This window comes from Hylobates moloch, unplaced genomic scaffold (assembly GCF_009828535.3).
Source record: "Hylobates moloch isolate HMO894 unplaced genomic scaffold, HMol_V3 SCAFFOLD_7, whole genome shotgun sequence".
Classification (NCBI taxonomy): domain Eukaryota; kingdom Metazoa; phylum Chordata; class Mammalia; order Primates; family Hylobatidae; genus Hylobates; species Hylobates moloch.
Window position 1 is genome coordinate 114678202 of NW_026652282.1, and position 14658 is coordinate 114692859.

Here is a 14658-nt window from a genome sequence, read left to right on the forward strand (position 1 = left end):
TAAAATTACTGGCTTAGAGAATACAAATTTTTAAAAAACCTTGTTGAATAAGGCAAATTGCATTCTAGAGAGTATGTACCAATTTCCAGCTGTATACAAGAGTGCCCATCTTAACTGTATCTTGTCAAATGTTGAGCTCAATATAGTATTTTAAATGACACCTCTCTTCAGTTTTGCTCGCTAATTGAATTTAATATATTTTTTTTCAAAATGTACCCATCTAAACCTGTTTTAGATGTAAGTTTCAAGATAAACTACTTTCCCTAAAGTTCCTAGTGAAGTGGGATAGTGTTTGATGCGTTAAAAACATAGATTGCAAAATAGTACGTGTAGAATTACGTTTCACATAAGCATTGTAACACTGCAAGGCATCTCTGCTTGGTGAGTATGAGTGATGTAAAAATTTTCTTTGTGCTTTTTTATGTTTTCCAAAATTTCTTTAATATAATAGAACTTTGTAATTAAGCTGCAATTCAAATGCTGTACCTCAAGAATTTATAAGCCATCGAAAAGCTTTGCCTTCTTGATAATTTGGCATAGTATTTCTTTTTACAGTAATACTTTGAAGTTTCTGTATTTATTTAAGGAAGAAAGGGGTATTTCTTGTATCAATAATGGGCACTGGCCCTCATGTTTTCTGGGAAACAGCTGTAGTGAGACTGTTTCTGTTTCTGACATATATGAATATTTTTTAAATGCTAGCTTGAATTAGAGTTTGAGTGTTTGACTTGCTAAGAGAAATGTAAGAAATTTTATTGGAATTTATATTAGCCTCTTGGTACACCAATATTGCTTAGAGGCCGAGTTATCCAAAAGTTAGGAATGCTAAGTGTTCTTTATGTTCAAATTAATAAAAAGAGGGATGAGAACACTTTAGAACAAGGTATCCAGCAACCAAGAAACAAATGAACAGTTTTTTAGATTTAGCTTGTTGTGAATCTATTTTGGCGTGTCATGTATAGTTAAATGGCCTCATTATAAAAGTTCTCTTGGTACAGTACATTATGATATGTTAATCAAAACCACTGAAAGTCATCGTTATGTAACTTTTTAAAGATAACTTTTTTCCTAAATGTAGAGCATGAGCTAGTTAATCAATATGAATTATCCATTAAATTCAAAAGGTAAGGTATAATAAAATACATTGAAAGAATCTGTTCTTGTATCTGTGCCTGAATTCATAATGCAAGAGGTAAGTGACATAGATTAAATTGAAGTACTGTGCATATGTTCACAATATAATCAACTTGACATCACAAAATAGTCTCAGAGCTCAAGATATTAAAAAAACTACCTAATTCTTCTATCCTCTCTCCTTCCCTCACTTTAAATGGATTTTACCAGGTTCTCAAATAGTAAGTTATGTGAGATTTTTTTCCCAGAGTCTCATTAATTAAGTGGATTTTTTTTTTTTTTTTAGATGGAGTCTCGCTCTGTTGCCCAGGCTGGAGTGCAGTGGCGCGATCTTGGCTCACTGCAACCTCCACCTCCCGGGTTCAAGCAGTTATGCTTCAGCCTCCCAAGTAGCTGGGATTACAGGCATGTGCCACCACACCCAGCTAATTTTTTTGTATTTTTAGTAGAGATGGGGTTTCACCATATTGGCCAGGCTGGTCTCGAACTCCTGACCTTGTGATCCGCCTGCCTCTGCCTCCCAAAGTGCTGGGATTACAGCCATGAGCCACTGCGCCTAGCAATTATGTGGAAATTTTAAGGAAAACATTTTTTTCTGGTATGAGACATTTTCTCCAGTTACTTGTACCCGGGAAGATCTGGATTGCGTTAAAAGATCTCTTTTATAATGTTATATACAGCTCACATTCCTGAATTACAGTATTTCAAATTTTCTCTTGACCATAATGAAACAATAGACATTAATAACATTCTGTTAATTTTGTCAGTGTTTAACATGGGAAAAAAATACCCCAGAAGAATTTTATTCCGGTTATTCTAAGGAGGAAAACAAGAAAGGTAGCATTAATTACAAAAGTTTTCAATAACCAATTTGTTTTCCTTGACTGAAATTGATATACCTCTAATCTGATATATAGCCTTAGAAAGTCACATACTAATAATATTATTTTGTCGTTTTGCTGTAGATGTGTTCTTTGTGCCATTGTCCTGGAGCAACAATTGGTTGTGATGTGAAAACATGTCACAGGACATACCACTACCACTGTGCATTGCATGATAAAGCTCAAATACGAGAGAAACCTTCACAAGGAATTTACATGTAATTATTTAACTTCTCTTTAAGTTTTTTTTTTTTTAACAATCATACTTTCTTTGGGCTTTTGTAAAAATTTTTCCCATTTCAAAGCATTTCATCAGCATCATAAAGGGTGTTTTTGATAAGAAATTTAATACTTAGAGAAACAGTACAGGAAGTTTAATAATATTTTTTGAACCCAGCTAGTGAATGGGGTGAAGTGTACTGCTCGTTTTCTTAATTTGAAAAGTGAGTTTAGTTTGCTTACTAATTTTTGATTTCTTCATTTTTTATAGGGTCTATTGCCGAAAACACAAGAAAACTGCACATAACTCCGAAGGTACATCATTTAGCAACGTTTCAGCCACTTTTCAGTTTCAAGAAGAAATTTGAGTATAGATTAGTGAATTATACGATATTAATTTTAACCATAAGACATATCTCAACATTCAGTACATTTAGAAGAATTGAGAAAAGTGTTAGGATAAACTAATGTGCATAGTGAAAAAGATCTGAACTTTTTTTTTTTTTTTTCCTGAAACAAAGTCTTGCTCTGTCGCCCAGGCTGGAGTGCAGTGGTGTGATCACAGCTTACTGCAACCTCTGCCTTCCAGGTTCGAGCGATTCTCCTGCCTCAGCCTCCCGAGTAGCTGGGATTACAGACGTGCGCCACAATGCCCAGCTAATTTTTGTATTTTTAGTAGAGACGGGGTTTCACTGTGTTGGCCAGGCTGGTCTTGAACTCCTGACATCGTGACCCACCTGTCTCAGCCTCCCGAAGTGCTGGGATTACAGGCGTGAGCCATCGCATCTGGCCAAGATCTGAACTTTTAAGAAAACTTTTACCCCAAAGTCCTTGTAAAGTATATGCTAAAAATCTGTCTTTAGTAAGAAATTATGCTGGTGGCTGCGTGTTTCATTTCTTTCTTTTTTTTTTTTTTTTTGAGACAGAGTCTCGCTGTGTGGCCCAGGCTGGAGTGCAGTGGCGCAATCTCGGCTCACTGCAAGCTCCGCCTCCCAGGTTCACACCATTCTCTGCCTCAGCCTCCCGAGTAGCTGGGACTTCAGGTGCCTGCCACCACGCCCGGCTAATTTTTTGTCTTTTTAGTGGAGATGGGGTTTCACCATGTTAGCCAGGATAGTCTTGATCTCCTGACCTCGTGATCTGCCCGCCTTGGCCTCCCAAAGTGCTGGGATTACAGGCATGAGCCACCGCGCCCAGCCTCGTTTCTTTTCTCTTATCTTTTTTCTTTTTTTTTTTGAGACGGAATCTCGCTCTGTTGCCCAGAGTGCAGTGGCACAATCTCAGCTCACTGCAACCTCTGCCTCCTGGGTTCAAGTAATTCTCCTGCCTCAGCCTCCTGAGTAGCTGGGATTACAGACACCCGCCACTACGCTTGGCTAATTTTTGTATTTTTAGTAGAGACGGGATTTTGCCATGTTGGCCAGGCTGGTCTCGAACTCCTCACCTCAGGTGATCCACTCACCTCGGCCTCCCAAAGTGCTGGGATTATAGGTGTGAGCCACTGTGCCCGGCCAGCTGCGTGTTTCTTTAAGGATGATAATTGGTATCCTTGATACTGTCATATTATAAATGATGTGAGCTTGGTAATAGTAGTACATTTTGTGATCACCAGGCTTTCTGTTATATTTTTATTCACATCTGTAGTACTTTAAAAAATGCCAATATGTTAATAAGTAACCAAATTTAAAATACAAACTTAAAAAATTATTTTATAGTTTGTTTCTACTTAAATTTATATAAAATCAGGTTAGTCATATTTATATATAGTTAGCCAAGTTGCACTTGATCTTTAAAAAGTATGGGAAAACTCTGATATCGAGTTCTGACTTGTTTCAAACCTTTTCAAACAGATGGTTTTGATACTTTTACTAGCAATATAAAATGGCTTAGATGTAATCTGCGATTGTTCTAGCCCTTCATTTAGATTAGAGATCTTTAAAATTTTTGTTCACTTTTGAGAATATGTTGCTTAGAATTATAATGGTTTGAGCACTGTTGTTTTAGGAAGTTGTTTCTTTTATGCAGATTTACCTAGTTATTGGTATTCTCATGTTAAAATTGGTGGCCCTTTTTGATCTCTAGATCTTGGCTTTTATAATACAAAACAATATTGTTTCCACTTCTGGACTCGAGATTAGTCCAGATACTTTAAAGTGTTGGTTAAAAATACAGTCATTAGCAAAATCTAGTCTTTAAGGTAAACAAGCTGGATAAATAATAACGATGTTTTTTTGAGGTGATAAAATATGACGGAAAAAGCCTTAGTAGTGCTTTTCTTCTGTTTTCTCCTCACTGAATTCTAGAATTGAATGGGAAAATCCTTTGTGAAAGATTGAGTATGCTTTTCCACCTTTCATTACTTCAGATTTTAACAGTGCATTTATTTCATTCTCTTTAAGATTGTAGTGGCCCTATATGGTTTTAATTTTTGTGAGTACAGAGTAGGTGTGTATTTATGGGGTACATGAGATATTTTGATACAGGCCCACAATGTGAAATAAGCGCATCATGGAGAATGGGGTATCCATCCCTATTTCAAACAATTCAAGTTAAGCTGAGGATTGAGACTATGTTATGCTGTATGTTAAGCTGAGGATTGAGACTCATGATCTGATGAATACAAGTATGAGCACACTGAGACAGGATATTTGAGATAATTAAGAAGGATGATTAATATATACTGATTATGTAGATAGCTCCCATTTTATTCCCTGGATTTCTGAAGCTGACAGTACCATCTAGTGGTAGGGAGAAGTCACTGCAAACTGTATAAAGTAGAATAATTTTGGCCATGTTTTAGCACTGTGACACTTAATAGAGATCTAAATTCATACTTTTCAAGACTTTTCTTTTAATGTAACTGGCAGCATTATTATAACTTCAGATTTGTGATACAATTAATTTGAATTTGGGATTCGATGTGTACGTCTACAGAACAGTGGGTGGGGGGCTTGTGTCATTTTTATATATAGTATGTTTATACTCACATTGTGGACCTTGAAAGAATAATTTTATAATTTCAAGTATTAAAGCTTTATGGTTATTGATTTCTGGCTTTTATCACATTGATCTAGCTCAAATTTAGTTGATTTTGAGTGCTTTGTCAGAAACAGAACTTCCAATTGTTCCATTGTTCTAATGGGAAACATATGTTCTCCTTTATGATTGTGGTTTATGATGGGAGGTTATAGGATTGTATTTCAGGGACTGTCTTTTAAGAATTGTACTGCACTAAAAAAAAAAAAAAAAGAATTGTACTGCACTAGTCTCCAGAACAAAGAAGAATTAATATCTATGGTAATGTCTTGGTCATTTGCCATCTGTGGCTCAATACTTACTTTGCTAATACTTAATATGATAAATGCTATTAATATATAATTCAATCTGCCATGTTAGCTTTATATAAAATGAGCTGTTTTGAAATATTAAGTTTGAGAATAATTGCATAATATAGCAATTCAATTTTTCCATCACAAATAAAATATTATTGAATATTAAATACCTAAAACCTATGTCATCAGTTTTGCTTCAGGAAAAAATGGACTGTGAATTTGAAAAGCAATTTAAAAAATCTATATGGAGTTTTTAGCTATCATTATGTCACTAGGTTATTAGAATGCCCGTCCCAGGAACTGTATGTATTTACCTCTTAGTGGTGATGGGCTTAGATAAGTTGCCTATAAAATGATTCGAAACATATAAGAAAGCATTTCTGGGCTGGCACAGTGGCTCACTACTGTAATCCCAGCACTTTGGGAGGCCAAGGCTGGTGGATCACCTGAGGTCAGGAGTTCGAGACCAGCCTGGCCAACATGGTGAAACCCCGTCTCTACTAAAAATACAAAAATTAGCTGGGTGTGGTGGCACACATCTGTAATCCCAGCTACTCAGGAGGCTGAAGTGGGAGAATTGCTTGAACCCAGGCGGCGGAGGTTGCAGTGAGCCGAGATTATGCCATTTGCACTCCAGCCTGGGTGACAGAGCAAGACTTGGTCTCCAAAATAAAAAGAAAGCATTTCTGTTAAAAAAATATCTCCCCTATCAATGGTGACAGTTAACTGAGGACAGAGTCCTTCTGGAATTATATACAAGCTGGTAAATATAGTTCAGCTACTATATGCCAGGCCTGTTAGGTAATTGGGGATATAGGCATAAATTAGGTGGGTCTCTGCCCCAAAGAGCTTGAAGTCTAATATGAGAGATGTACATTAAATAAATAGTTGCACAATTAATAGGTTACAATTGTAATAAATGCCATGAATGAGAAATTAGAGTGCCATGAGCAAATGTTTGGGGGGACCTATGAAGAAATTTCATTTAAATTAAGTCTTAAAAGACTAAAGATGATTGGAGGCACATTCTATGCAGAAGGAACAGGATCTTTGAAGACTTAGACAGGGCGGAACTTGATGCTTCCAAGGAATTGATAGAAAGCTATGTAAGTAAAAGATAGATAGAGGCAGACATGGTGGTTCATGCCTGTAATCCTAGCATTTTGGGAGGCTCTAGTGAGGAGATGGCTTGAGGCCAGGAGTTTAAGACCAGCCTGGACAACATAGCGAGATCCTCTCTCTACAATTTAAAAATTAGCCGAGCATGATGTACACCAGTAGTCCCAGCTACTCGGGAGGCTGAGGCAGGAGGATTACTTGATCCCAGAATCTCAAGGCTGCAGGGAGCTACGATCACACCACTCCACTCCAGCCTAGGCAACAGAATGAGACCCTGTCTCTTATTCCGACAAACAAAACTGATAGGTAGAGTGGCACATGAGGTTGGGAGAGGAATACATGGGCCAGATTGGTAGGGATTTTGAATATTATCCTAAGAACAGCAAGAGGTAATTGAGGGTTTTAAGCAAAGAGAGTGGCTTGTTGCAGGAATCCTGGTTAGTAATGATAGAAGGCTTGGACTAGAGTTGTAACTACGGGGATGAGCAGAAGTAGACAAATTTGAGAGAGTGTTTGAAGATAGAATTGATAGGACTTAGGTGCATCCAATATAGGGATAAGGGAAAAGAGATATTGGAGATGACTCCAAGGTTTCTGGCATATGCAAATGGGTGACTGAGGGTGCCACTTGCTTAGATAACAGGAGAGGTGAAGTAAGCTTATGGGGAAAGTTGATGAGTTAAGTTTGAAAGATCAAGTTTGAGGTACCTATGAGCTAGCTAAGTGGGGATATCAGAGAAGCAGATGGATTGATTATATGGTTCTTGTTCTCAGAATAGAGATCTTCGCTAGAGATAGAAATTTGCCAAGTGTGAGTATAGATAATTGCATCTTTGTGAGTGGAGGAAAAATCCCCTAAGGAGAGAGTTCAGAAGAGGAAAGGGCCTAGGACTGAGCCTTGAGGAACTTTAACAATTAAAGGCTGGTTATAGAAGGATGGGCCTGCAAAGGGAGAGAAAAAGAATGGCTAGAGAGGTAGGAGGAAAGTCAGATTAGTGTTACATCCTGGAAACCAAAGGAAGGAAGAGAATAGTTCCTGAAGGAACCAAATGGTCAACTTGGTGGGCTGTTGAAAAAGTATCCATTGGATTCAGTGACAACAGAGCTATGGGTGACCTTAGAAAATAGTTTGGGTAGAGTAATAGGGGCAAAAGCCATATTGATATGCACCTCGACAAATGGGAAGTGAGAAATTGGAGATTTGTGACATGGCATGTTACATACATGTCAAAATCCATAGAATGTACCACACTGAGAGTACCCTAATGTAAACTGTGGACTTCAGGTGATAATGATATGCCTATATTGGTTCATCCATTGTAACAAATGTACCACTCTGGTGTAGGATGTTAATAGTAACACGGGTAAGCCTCCTAATATGTTTGCTTGTAAAGGGGCAGGGAATAGTTAGAAGGAAGTTAAAGGGTGGCTTTTTTCCCTTAATTAATAGACTTTATTTTTAGAACAGTTTTAGGTTCATAGCAAAATTGAGCACAAAGTACAGAGTTCCTGTATATCTCCTCTTCCCCAACCCCTAACATACATACATACACACACACACACACACACACACATACACACACACACACACAGCCTATCCACTATTAACATCCCACACCAGAGTGGTACGCTTGTTACAACGGATGAAGCAATATTGGCACATCATTATCACCCAAAGTCCATAGTTTAAATTAGTGCACTCTTGGTGTGGTACATGCTATGGGTTTTGACATGTGTATAATGACATGTACCTACCATTACAGTATCATACAGATTCATTTCACTGCCCTGAAAATCCCCTGTGTTCCACCTGTTCATCCCTTTTCCCTACCCAACCTCTGGCAACCACTGATACTTTTACTGTCTCCATAGCTTTGCCTTTTCCAGAATGTCGTAGTTGGAATCATACAGTGTATAGCTTTTTTCAGATTGGCCTCTTTCACTTAATTGCCTTTTATTTTTATTTATTATTTTAAGACAGGGTCTCACTCTATCACGCAGGCTGGAATCCAGTGGCTCAATCACGGCTCACTGCAGCCTCAACCTCCCAGGCTCAAGCGATCTTCCCACCTCAGCCTCCTGAGTAGCTAGAACCACAGGCATGTGCCACCACACCCGGCTAATTTTTTTTACATTTTTTTTTGTAGAAACGGGGTCTTGCCACATTGCCCAGGCTGATCTTGAACTCCTGGGTTCAAGTAGTCCTCCACCCCAGCCTTTTAAAGTACTGGAATTACAAGCATTGAGCCACCCTCCCAGCCTTCGGTTTTGTTTTTGTTTTTTTTTTTTTTAGGAGGAGAATTAATTGATACATAGACCCTTATGAGAAGGGTTGCTATGGGCAGGAAGAGATTGAAGGTAAAGGAAAAAGGATTCAGCACCCAAGCAAAACAATTGGCCTGTGATAGAAGGGCATTTCCACTGTAATAAGAGGGAACGAAGAGGATAAGTGGCTCCCATCTGGTCTGTCTTCTCTGTGAAGGAGAATGTAGCGAAAGGTGTGAGGGTTGGAAGCTGAAGGAAAGAGAACCGTTTGAAAGAATAGCTCTGAAGACTGGGAGAGGAAGTTTGCCTGGAGAAATGTAAGGTTTCCAGAATAGGTTGAGGGCCCTGTTGAGGTTAGTACCCATGAGTTTATGTAGTGGTTCCCAACAGTTAAGTGATGTGACTTTTCCACCAGTAATTCAGGATCCTGTATGTGCATAGAGAAAGTGGCTAGTTGGGTAAATAAAAATTGGGATCTTGCCAATTGAGTTTAACAAAGTAAAGGGATATGGGAGTTTAGGATATTTGCAAGAGAGCAGTTTGAGCGAGATAGGGAGGGAAGTGACAGCAGAACAAGAAACAAGAAGGCATCAATGGACTGGAGGTCCTAATAGGGTTGAAGAACAATGAGAATGAAAGTACTTAGGAAAACAAGCATTTGTGGTCCCAGAGTGTGACATAGGGATGTCAGAAATAGAACCATTTTATGTGATTATAAGGTTTTCAAGTGTGGTAAATTGGGGAGAGTAATGCCCAACTTACCAGTACACCAACGCTCCTCCTAGTATTCTAAAGCCCTGTCTGTCCCGTTTCTGATTGTCTTCTCTTCTTAACCACTGTTTTCCTCATCTTACATCTTCCTAGTTTATGCTCCATCTTCTTCCTCCTAAGTTCTCACATCATTTAACAGTGTGAAGTAGAAAGGGTATCTGGACAGAAAGTCTGAAACTGCCACCCACTAGGTCTTAACTTGGTTAACTTATTCACAAGGCAAAGTGTCCTCGTGTATCAAATGAGACTAATACATATATAATTTTAGTTTGGGGGGAGTGGGGGAGGACATAATTAAGTGACAGATATGTGACAAACATTAAAATACAGTGGTGACATCATGGCTTCATCTTACTCTTAAACCTTTTAGGAAAAAATGTGTATGGATATTGAGAGAGAATGAATGATAAAGCAAATGTGGTAAAATATTATTTTTAGAATCTGGGTGAAGGGTATACAGGAATTTTTATGACAACTTTTTTTATAAGTCTGAAATTACTTAAAAAGATAAAAGTGGTGATAAGTGTTAGAATTACAGTGACCACAAAATCCCATGCTTTCTGAGATGGTGTAAAGGAATCTTTTGTGCCTAACCTTGGAGGCTATAGTCTGTATTTTATTCAGGGACCTGGTGGATTCCCTAATGGACAGTTCTGAAACTTTATATTAGAAATTGCTTGTCAAATAATATAACTCAGTTTATGTTTCAGGAAATAGGGTCACCGTAGTTATATTAAAAGTATCTTAAAAATGTTATAATTTATGTAGATTTGAAGCCTTTACCTGCTTTAATAATTCACTTATTGGTTGTCGTTTTTTGTTTGTTTGTTTGTTTGAGACAGAGTCTCATTCTGTCGCCCGGGCTGGAATGCAGTGGCACGATCTCAGCTCACTGCAACCTCTGCCTCCCTGGTTCAAGTGATTCTCCTGCCTCAGCCTCCCGAGTAGCTGGGATTACAGGCAAGCGCCACCACCACGCCCAGCTAATTTTTGTGTTTTTAGTAGAGACAGTGTTTCACCATGTTGGCCAGGATGGTCTCGATCTCCTGACCTCGTGATCTGCCCACCTTGGCCTCCCAAAGTGCTGGGATTACAGGCGTGAGCCACCGCACCTGGCCGCAGTTTGCATTACTTTTATTAAATGGAAATATAGGGAGATTTTGATGTTGATATTAAGCTCTTTAAAAACCTTTGAGTAGCATTGAATAGACTTATGAAGTACTGGGAAGGCAGTATTATACACTGGTTAAGAGTATGGGCTTCGAAATAAGGTCTATTTAAATCTTAGCTCTGCCACATCCTAGGCACATGATCTGGGGCAAATTATTTGATCGCTCTCACAGGAGAGCCTTAGATATTGCATCTGTAAAATTTGGGGGATTTTTTTTAAAAACCTACCTCATAGGATTATTCTAAGGATTAAATGAAAAATAATGCGTGTACAACTCTAAACAATGGCTCAGTACAGGCATACCTTATTTTATTGCACTTCAGTTTATTGTGCTTCACAGATAACTGCATTTTTTACAAATTGAAGGTTTGTGGCAACCTTGCATTGAGCAAGTCTTTTGGCATCATTTTTTCCGACAGGATGTGCTCACTTTGTTTCTGTCACATTTTGGCAATTCTCACAATATTTCAAACCTTTTCATTTTTTTATCCGTTATGGTGATCTGTGATCAATGATATTTGATATTACTATTGCAAATTGTTTAGGGACATCATGAACCGTGCCCATGTAAGACAGTGAACTTAATTGATAAATGTGGTATGTGTTCTGGCTGCTTCCCCAACCAGCCGTTCTCCATCTCTCTCCCTCTTTTTGGGTTTCCCTATTCTCTAAGACATAACAGTATTGAAATTAGACCAATTAATAACCCTCTAATGGCCTCTTAAGTGTTTAAGTAAAAGGAAGAGTTGTACTTTTCTCACTTTAAATCCAAAGCTGAAATTATTAAACTTAGTGAGGAAGGCATGTTGAAAGCTGAGACAGGCCAAAAGCTAGGCCTCTTGTACCAAACAACCAAGTTGTGAATGCAAAAGGAAAGTTCTTGGAGGAAGTTAAAAGTGCTATTCCAGGGAACACACAAATGACAAGAAAGTGAAACAGCCCTATTGCTGATATGGGGAAAGTTTTAGTGGTCTGGATAGAAGATCAAACCAGCCACAACATTCCCTTAAGCCAAAGCCTAATCCAGAGCAAGCCTCTAATTCTTCAATTCTATGAAGGCTGAGAGAGGTGAGGAATCTACAGAAGAAAAATTTGAAGCTAGCAGAGGTTGGTTCATTAGATTTAAGGAAAGAAGTCTCCATACAATAAAGGTGCAAGGTGAAAGCAGCAAGTGCTGATGTAGAAACTATAGTGAGTTACACAGAGGATCTAGCTAAGATCATTGATGAAGTTGCCTACACAAAACAACAGATTTTTAATATCAATGAAACAGCCTTGTATTGGAAGAAGATGCCATCTAGGACATTCATAGCTAGAGAGATGTCAATGCCTGGCCTCAAAGCTTCAAAAGACAGACTGAGTCTTGTTAGGGGCTAATGCAGCTGGTGACTTTAAAGCCAATCCTCATTTACCATTTTAAAAATCCTAGGGCCCTTAAGAATTACAGTAAATCTACTCTGTTTATGCTCTATAAATGAATGATAGCACATCTGTTTATAGCATGGTTTACTGAATATTTTAAGCCCACTCTTGACACCTACTGCTCAGAGAAAAAGATTCCTTTCAAAATATTACTGCTTATTGACAATGCATCTGGTCACCCAAGAGCTCTGATGGAGATCTACAAGGAGATGAATGTTGTCTTCATGCATGCTAGTACAGCATTCATTCTGCAGTCCATAGAGCCCATGGATCAAGGAGTACTTTGGACTTTCAAGTCTTATTATTTAAGAAATACATTTCATGAGGCTGCAGCTACCATACACAGTGATTTCTGTGATGAATCTGGGCAAGGTAATTAAAAACCTTCTGGAAAGGATTCATAATTCTGGATGCCATTGAGAACATTTGTGATTCAAGGGCAGAGGTCAACATATCGACGTTAATGGGAATTTGGAAGAAGTTTATTCCAACCCTCACGGATGACTTTGAGAGGTTCAAGACTTCAGTGGAGGAAGTCACTGCAGATGTCGTAGAAATAGCAAGAGAACTAGAATTAGAAGTGGAGCCTGAAGATGGGACTGGATTGCTGCAATCTCATGTTCAAACTTTAACAGATGAGGAGTTGCTTCTTATGGATGAACAAAGAAAGTAGTTTCTTGAGATAGAGTGTACTTCTGGTGAAGATGCTGTGAACATTGTTGAATAGACAACAAAAGATTTAGAATATTCCGTAAACATGGTTGATAAAGCAGTGGCAGGGTTTGAGAGGATCGACTCTAATTTTGAAAGAAGTTTTCCTGTGGGTAAAATGCTATCAAACAGCATCTCATTCTATAGAGAAATCTTTCACAAAAGAAAGAGTCCATCAATGCGGCAAACTTCAGTGTTGTCTTAATTTAAGAAATTGTCACAGCCACCCCATCCTTCAGCCATCCACCACCTTGATCAGTTAGCAGCCAACAGCATCAAGGCAAGACCCTTCACCAGCGAAAAGATTACAGCTTACTGGAAAGCCCAGATGATTGTTAGCATTTTTTAGCAATAAAGTATTTTTAATGAAGGTACAAACCCTTTATTTATACATAATGCTATTATACACTTAGTAGACTACAATATAGTGTAAACATAACTTTTAAATGCACTGGGAAATGAAGAGATTCGTGTGATTTGCTTTATTGCGATAACTTGCTTTACTGTGGTAGTCTGGAACCAAACCCACGATATCTTGAAGATGTCTGTAAATACTGTGTTCTATATCATTATTATTCCTTTAAACTTCCAACTGCTTTTATCACCGTCTTTTCGTGTGCTCTTCCTTAGGTGACAGTGGAATTTAAATTCTTTGTACTTTAACTTGGAAAATTTAGTAGTGTATTCATATTGTGGTCTTCACACCATGTAAAACTGACTCCATATTCTTTTTTTGTTTGTTTGTCTCATTCTGTCGCCCACACTGGAGTGCAGTGGTGCGATCTCGGCTCACTGCAGCCTCCACCTCCCGGGTTCAAGCGATCCTCCCACCTCAGCCAAGTAGCTGGGATTACAGGCACCTGCCACCATGCCCGGATAAGTTTTGTATTTTTAGTAGAGACAGGGTTTTGCCACGTTGGCCAGGCTGGTCTCGAACTCCTGACCTCAGGTGATCTACCCGCCTCAGCCTCCCAAAGTACTGGGATTACAGGCGGGAGCCACCACGCCCGGCCGACTCCATATTCTTTCTGATTCACCCATGTGCGGAGTACTGTGTTAGGCATTGTGTATGCTCATCTGTGATTTAGCACACTGTACAAACTTTCATTATAGGAAATTTCAAACTTAGGTAAAAGTAGAAATAACAGCATAACGTTTCATCTTTACCCCCCACTCACTTTCTTCATTTGGATTATTTCGAAGTAATCCCAGACATCAGATTTCATTTTAGCACACTTTAGTAATAATATATTTTGGGTGTATGTTACAAATTTGTATATTCATGTGTATGTATATATGCATGTGTTTGTGCGTGTGTATGTATATGTATTGTATACATATATGTATGTGTATGTATATATATGTATCTCAAGTAAATCAAGTAAATGATTTTATATATATCAAGTAAATGATTTTATATATATATAATATATATAAAATCATTTACTTGATACCTTTCCTGAAAAAGCAGGAAGCTGAGTTCACAAATGACTCCGCACATACAGAGTAAATGCACATCACATTTACACTGGAAAAGGCAGGGCAAATGTCCCCCAGTTTTCCTTTTGCAGCAACCATGAAGATTCAAAGCAGAGATGGTGATGCTTGCCTCAATCTTAATGCCTGTCCTTTT

The 14658-nt window shown here is 38.3% G+C and overlaps 1 protein-coding gene across 3 annotated transcripts in view; it reads left to right on the top strand.

The window, feature by feature from the left end:
• Positions 1-2069: 2069 nt before the first annotated feature.
• PHF6 (PHD finger protein 6) overlaps positions 2070-14658 on the top strand; it is a 321601-nt gene continuing 309012 nt past the window's right edge. For 2 of the 3 annotated variants that reach the window (XM_032757640.2, XM_058441537.1), the window contains exons 1-2: positions 2071-2233; positions 2506-2549. In XM_032757640.2, the coding sequence (XP_032613531.1) occupies positions 2100-2233; positions 2506-2549 (178 nt within the window). In that variant the 5' untranslated portion in view covers positions 2071-2099. Of the gene's footprint in view, positions 2234-2505; positions 2550-14658 lie in introns of all 3 variants that reach the window. The other variant, XM_058441536.1, reaches the window with a different exon arrangement.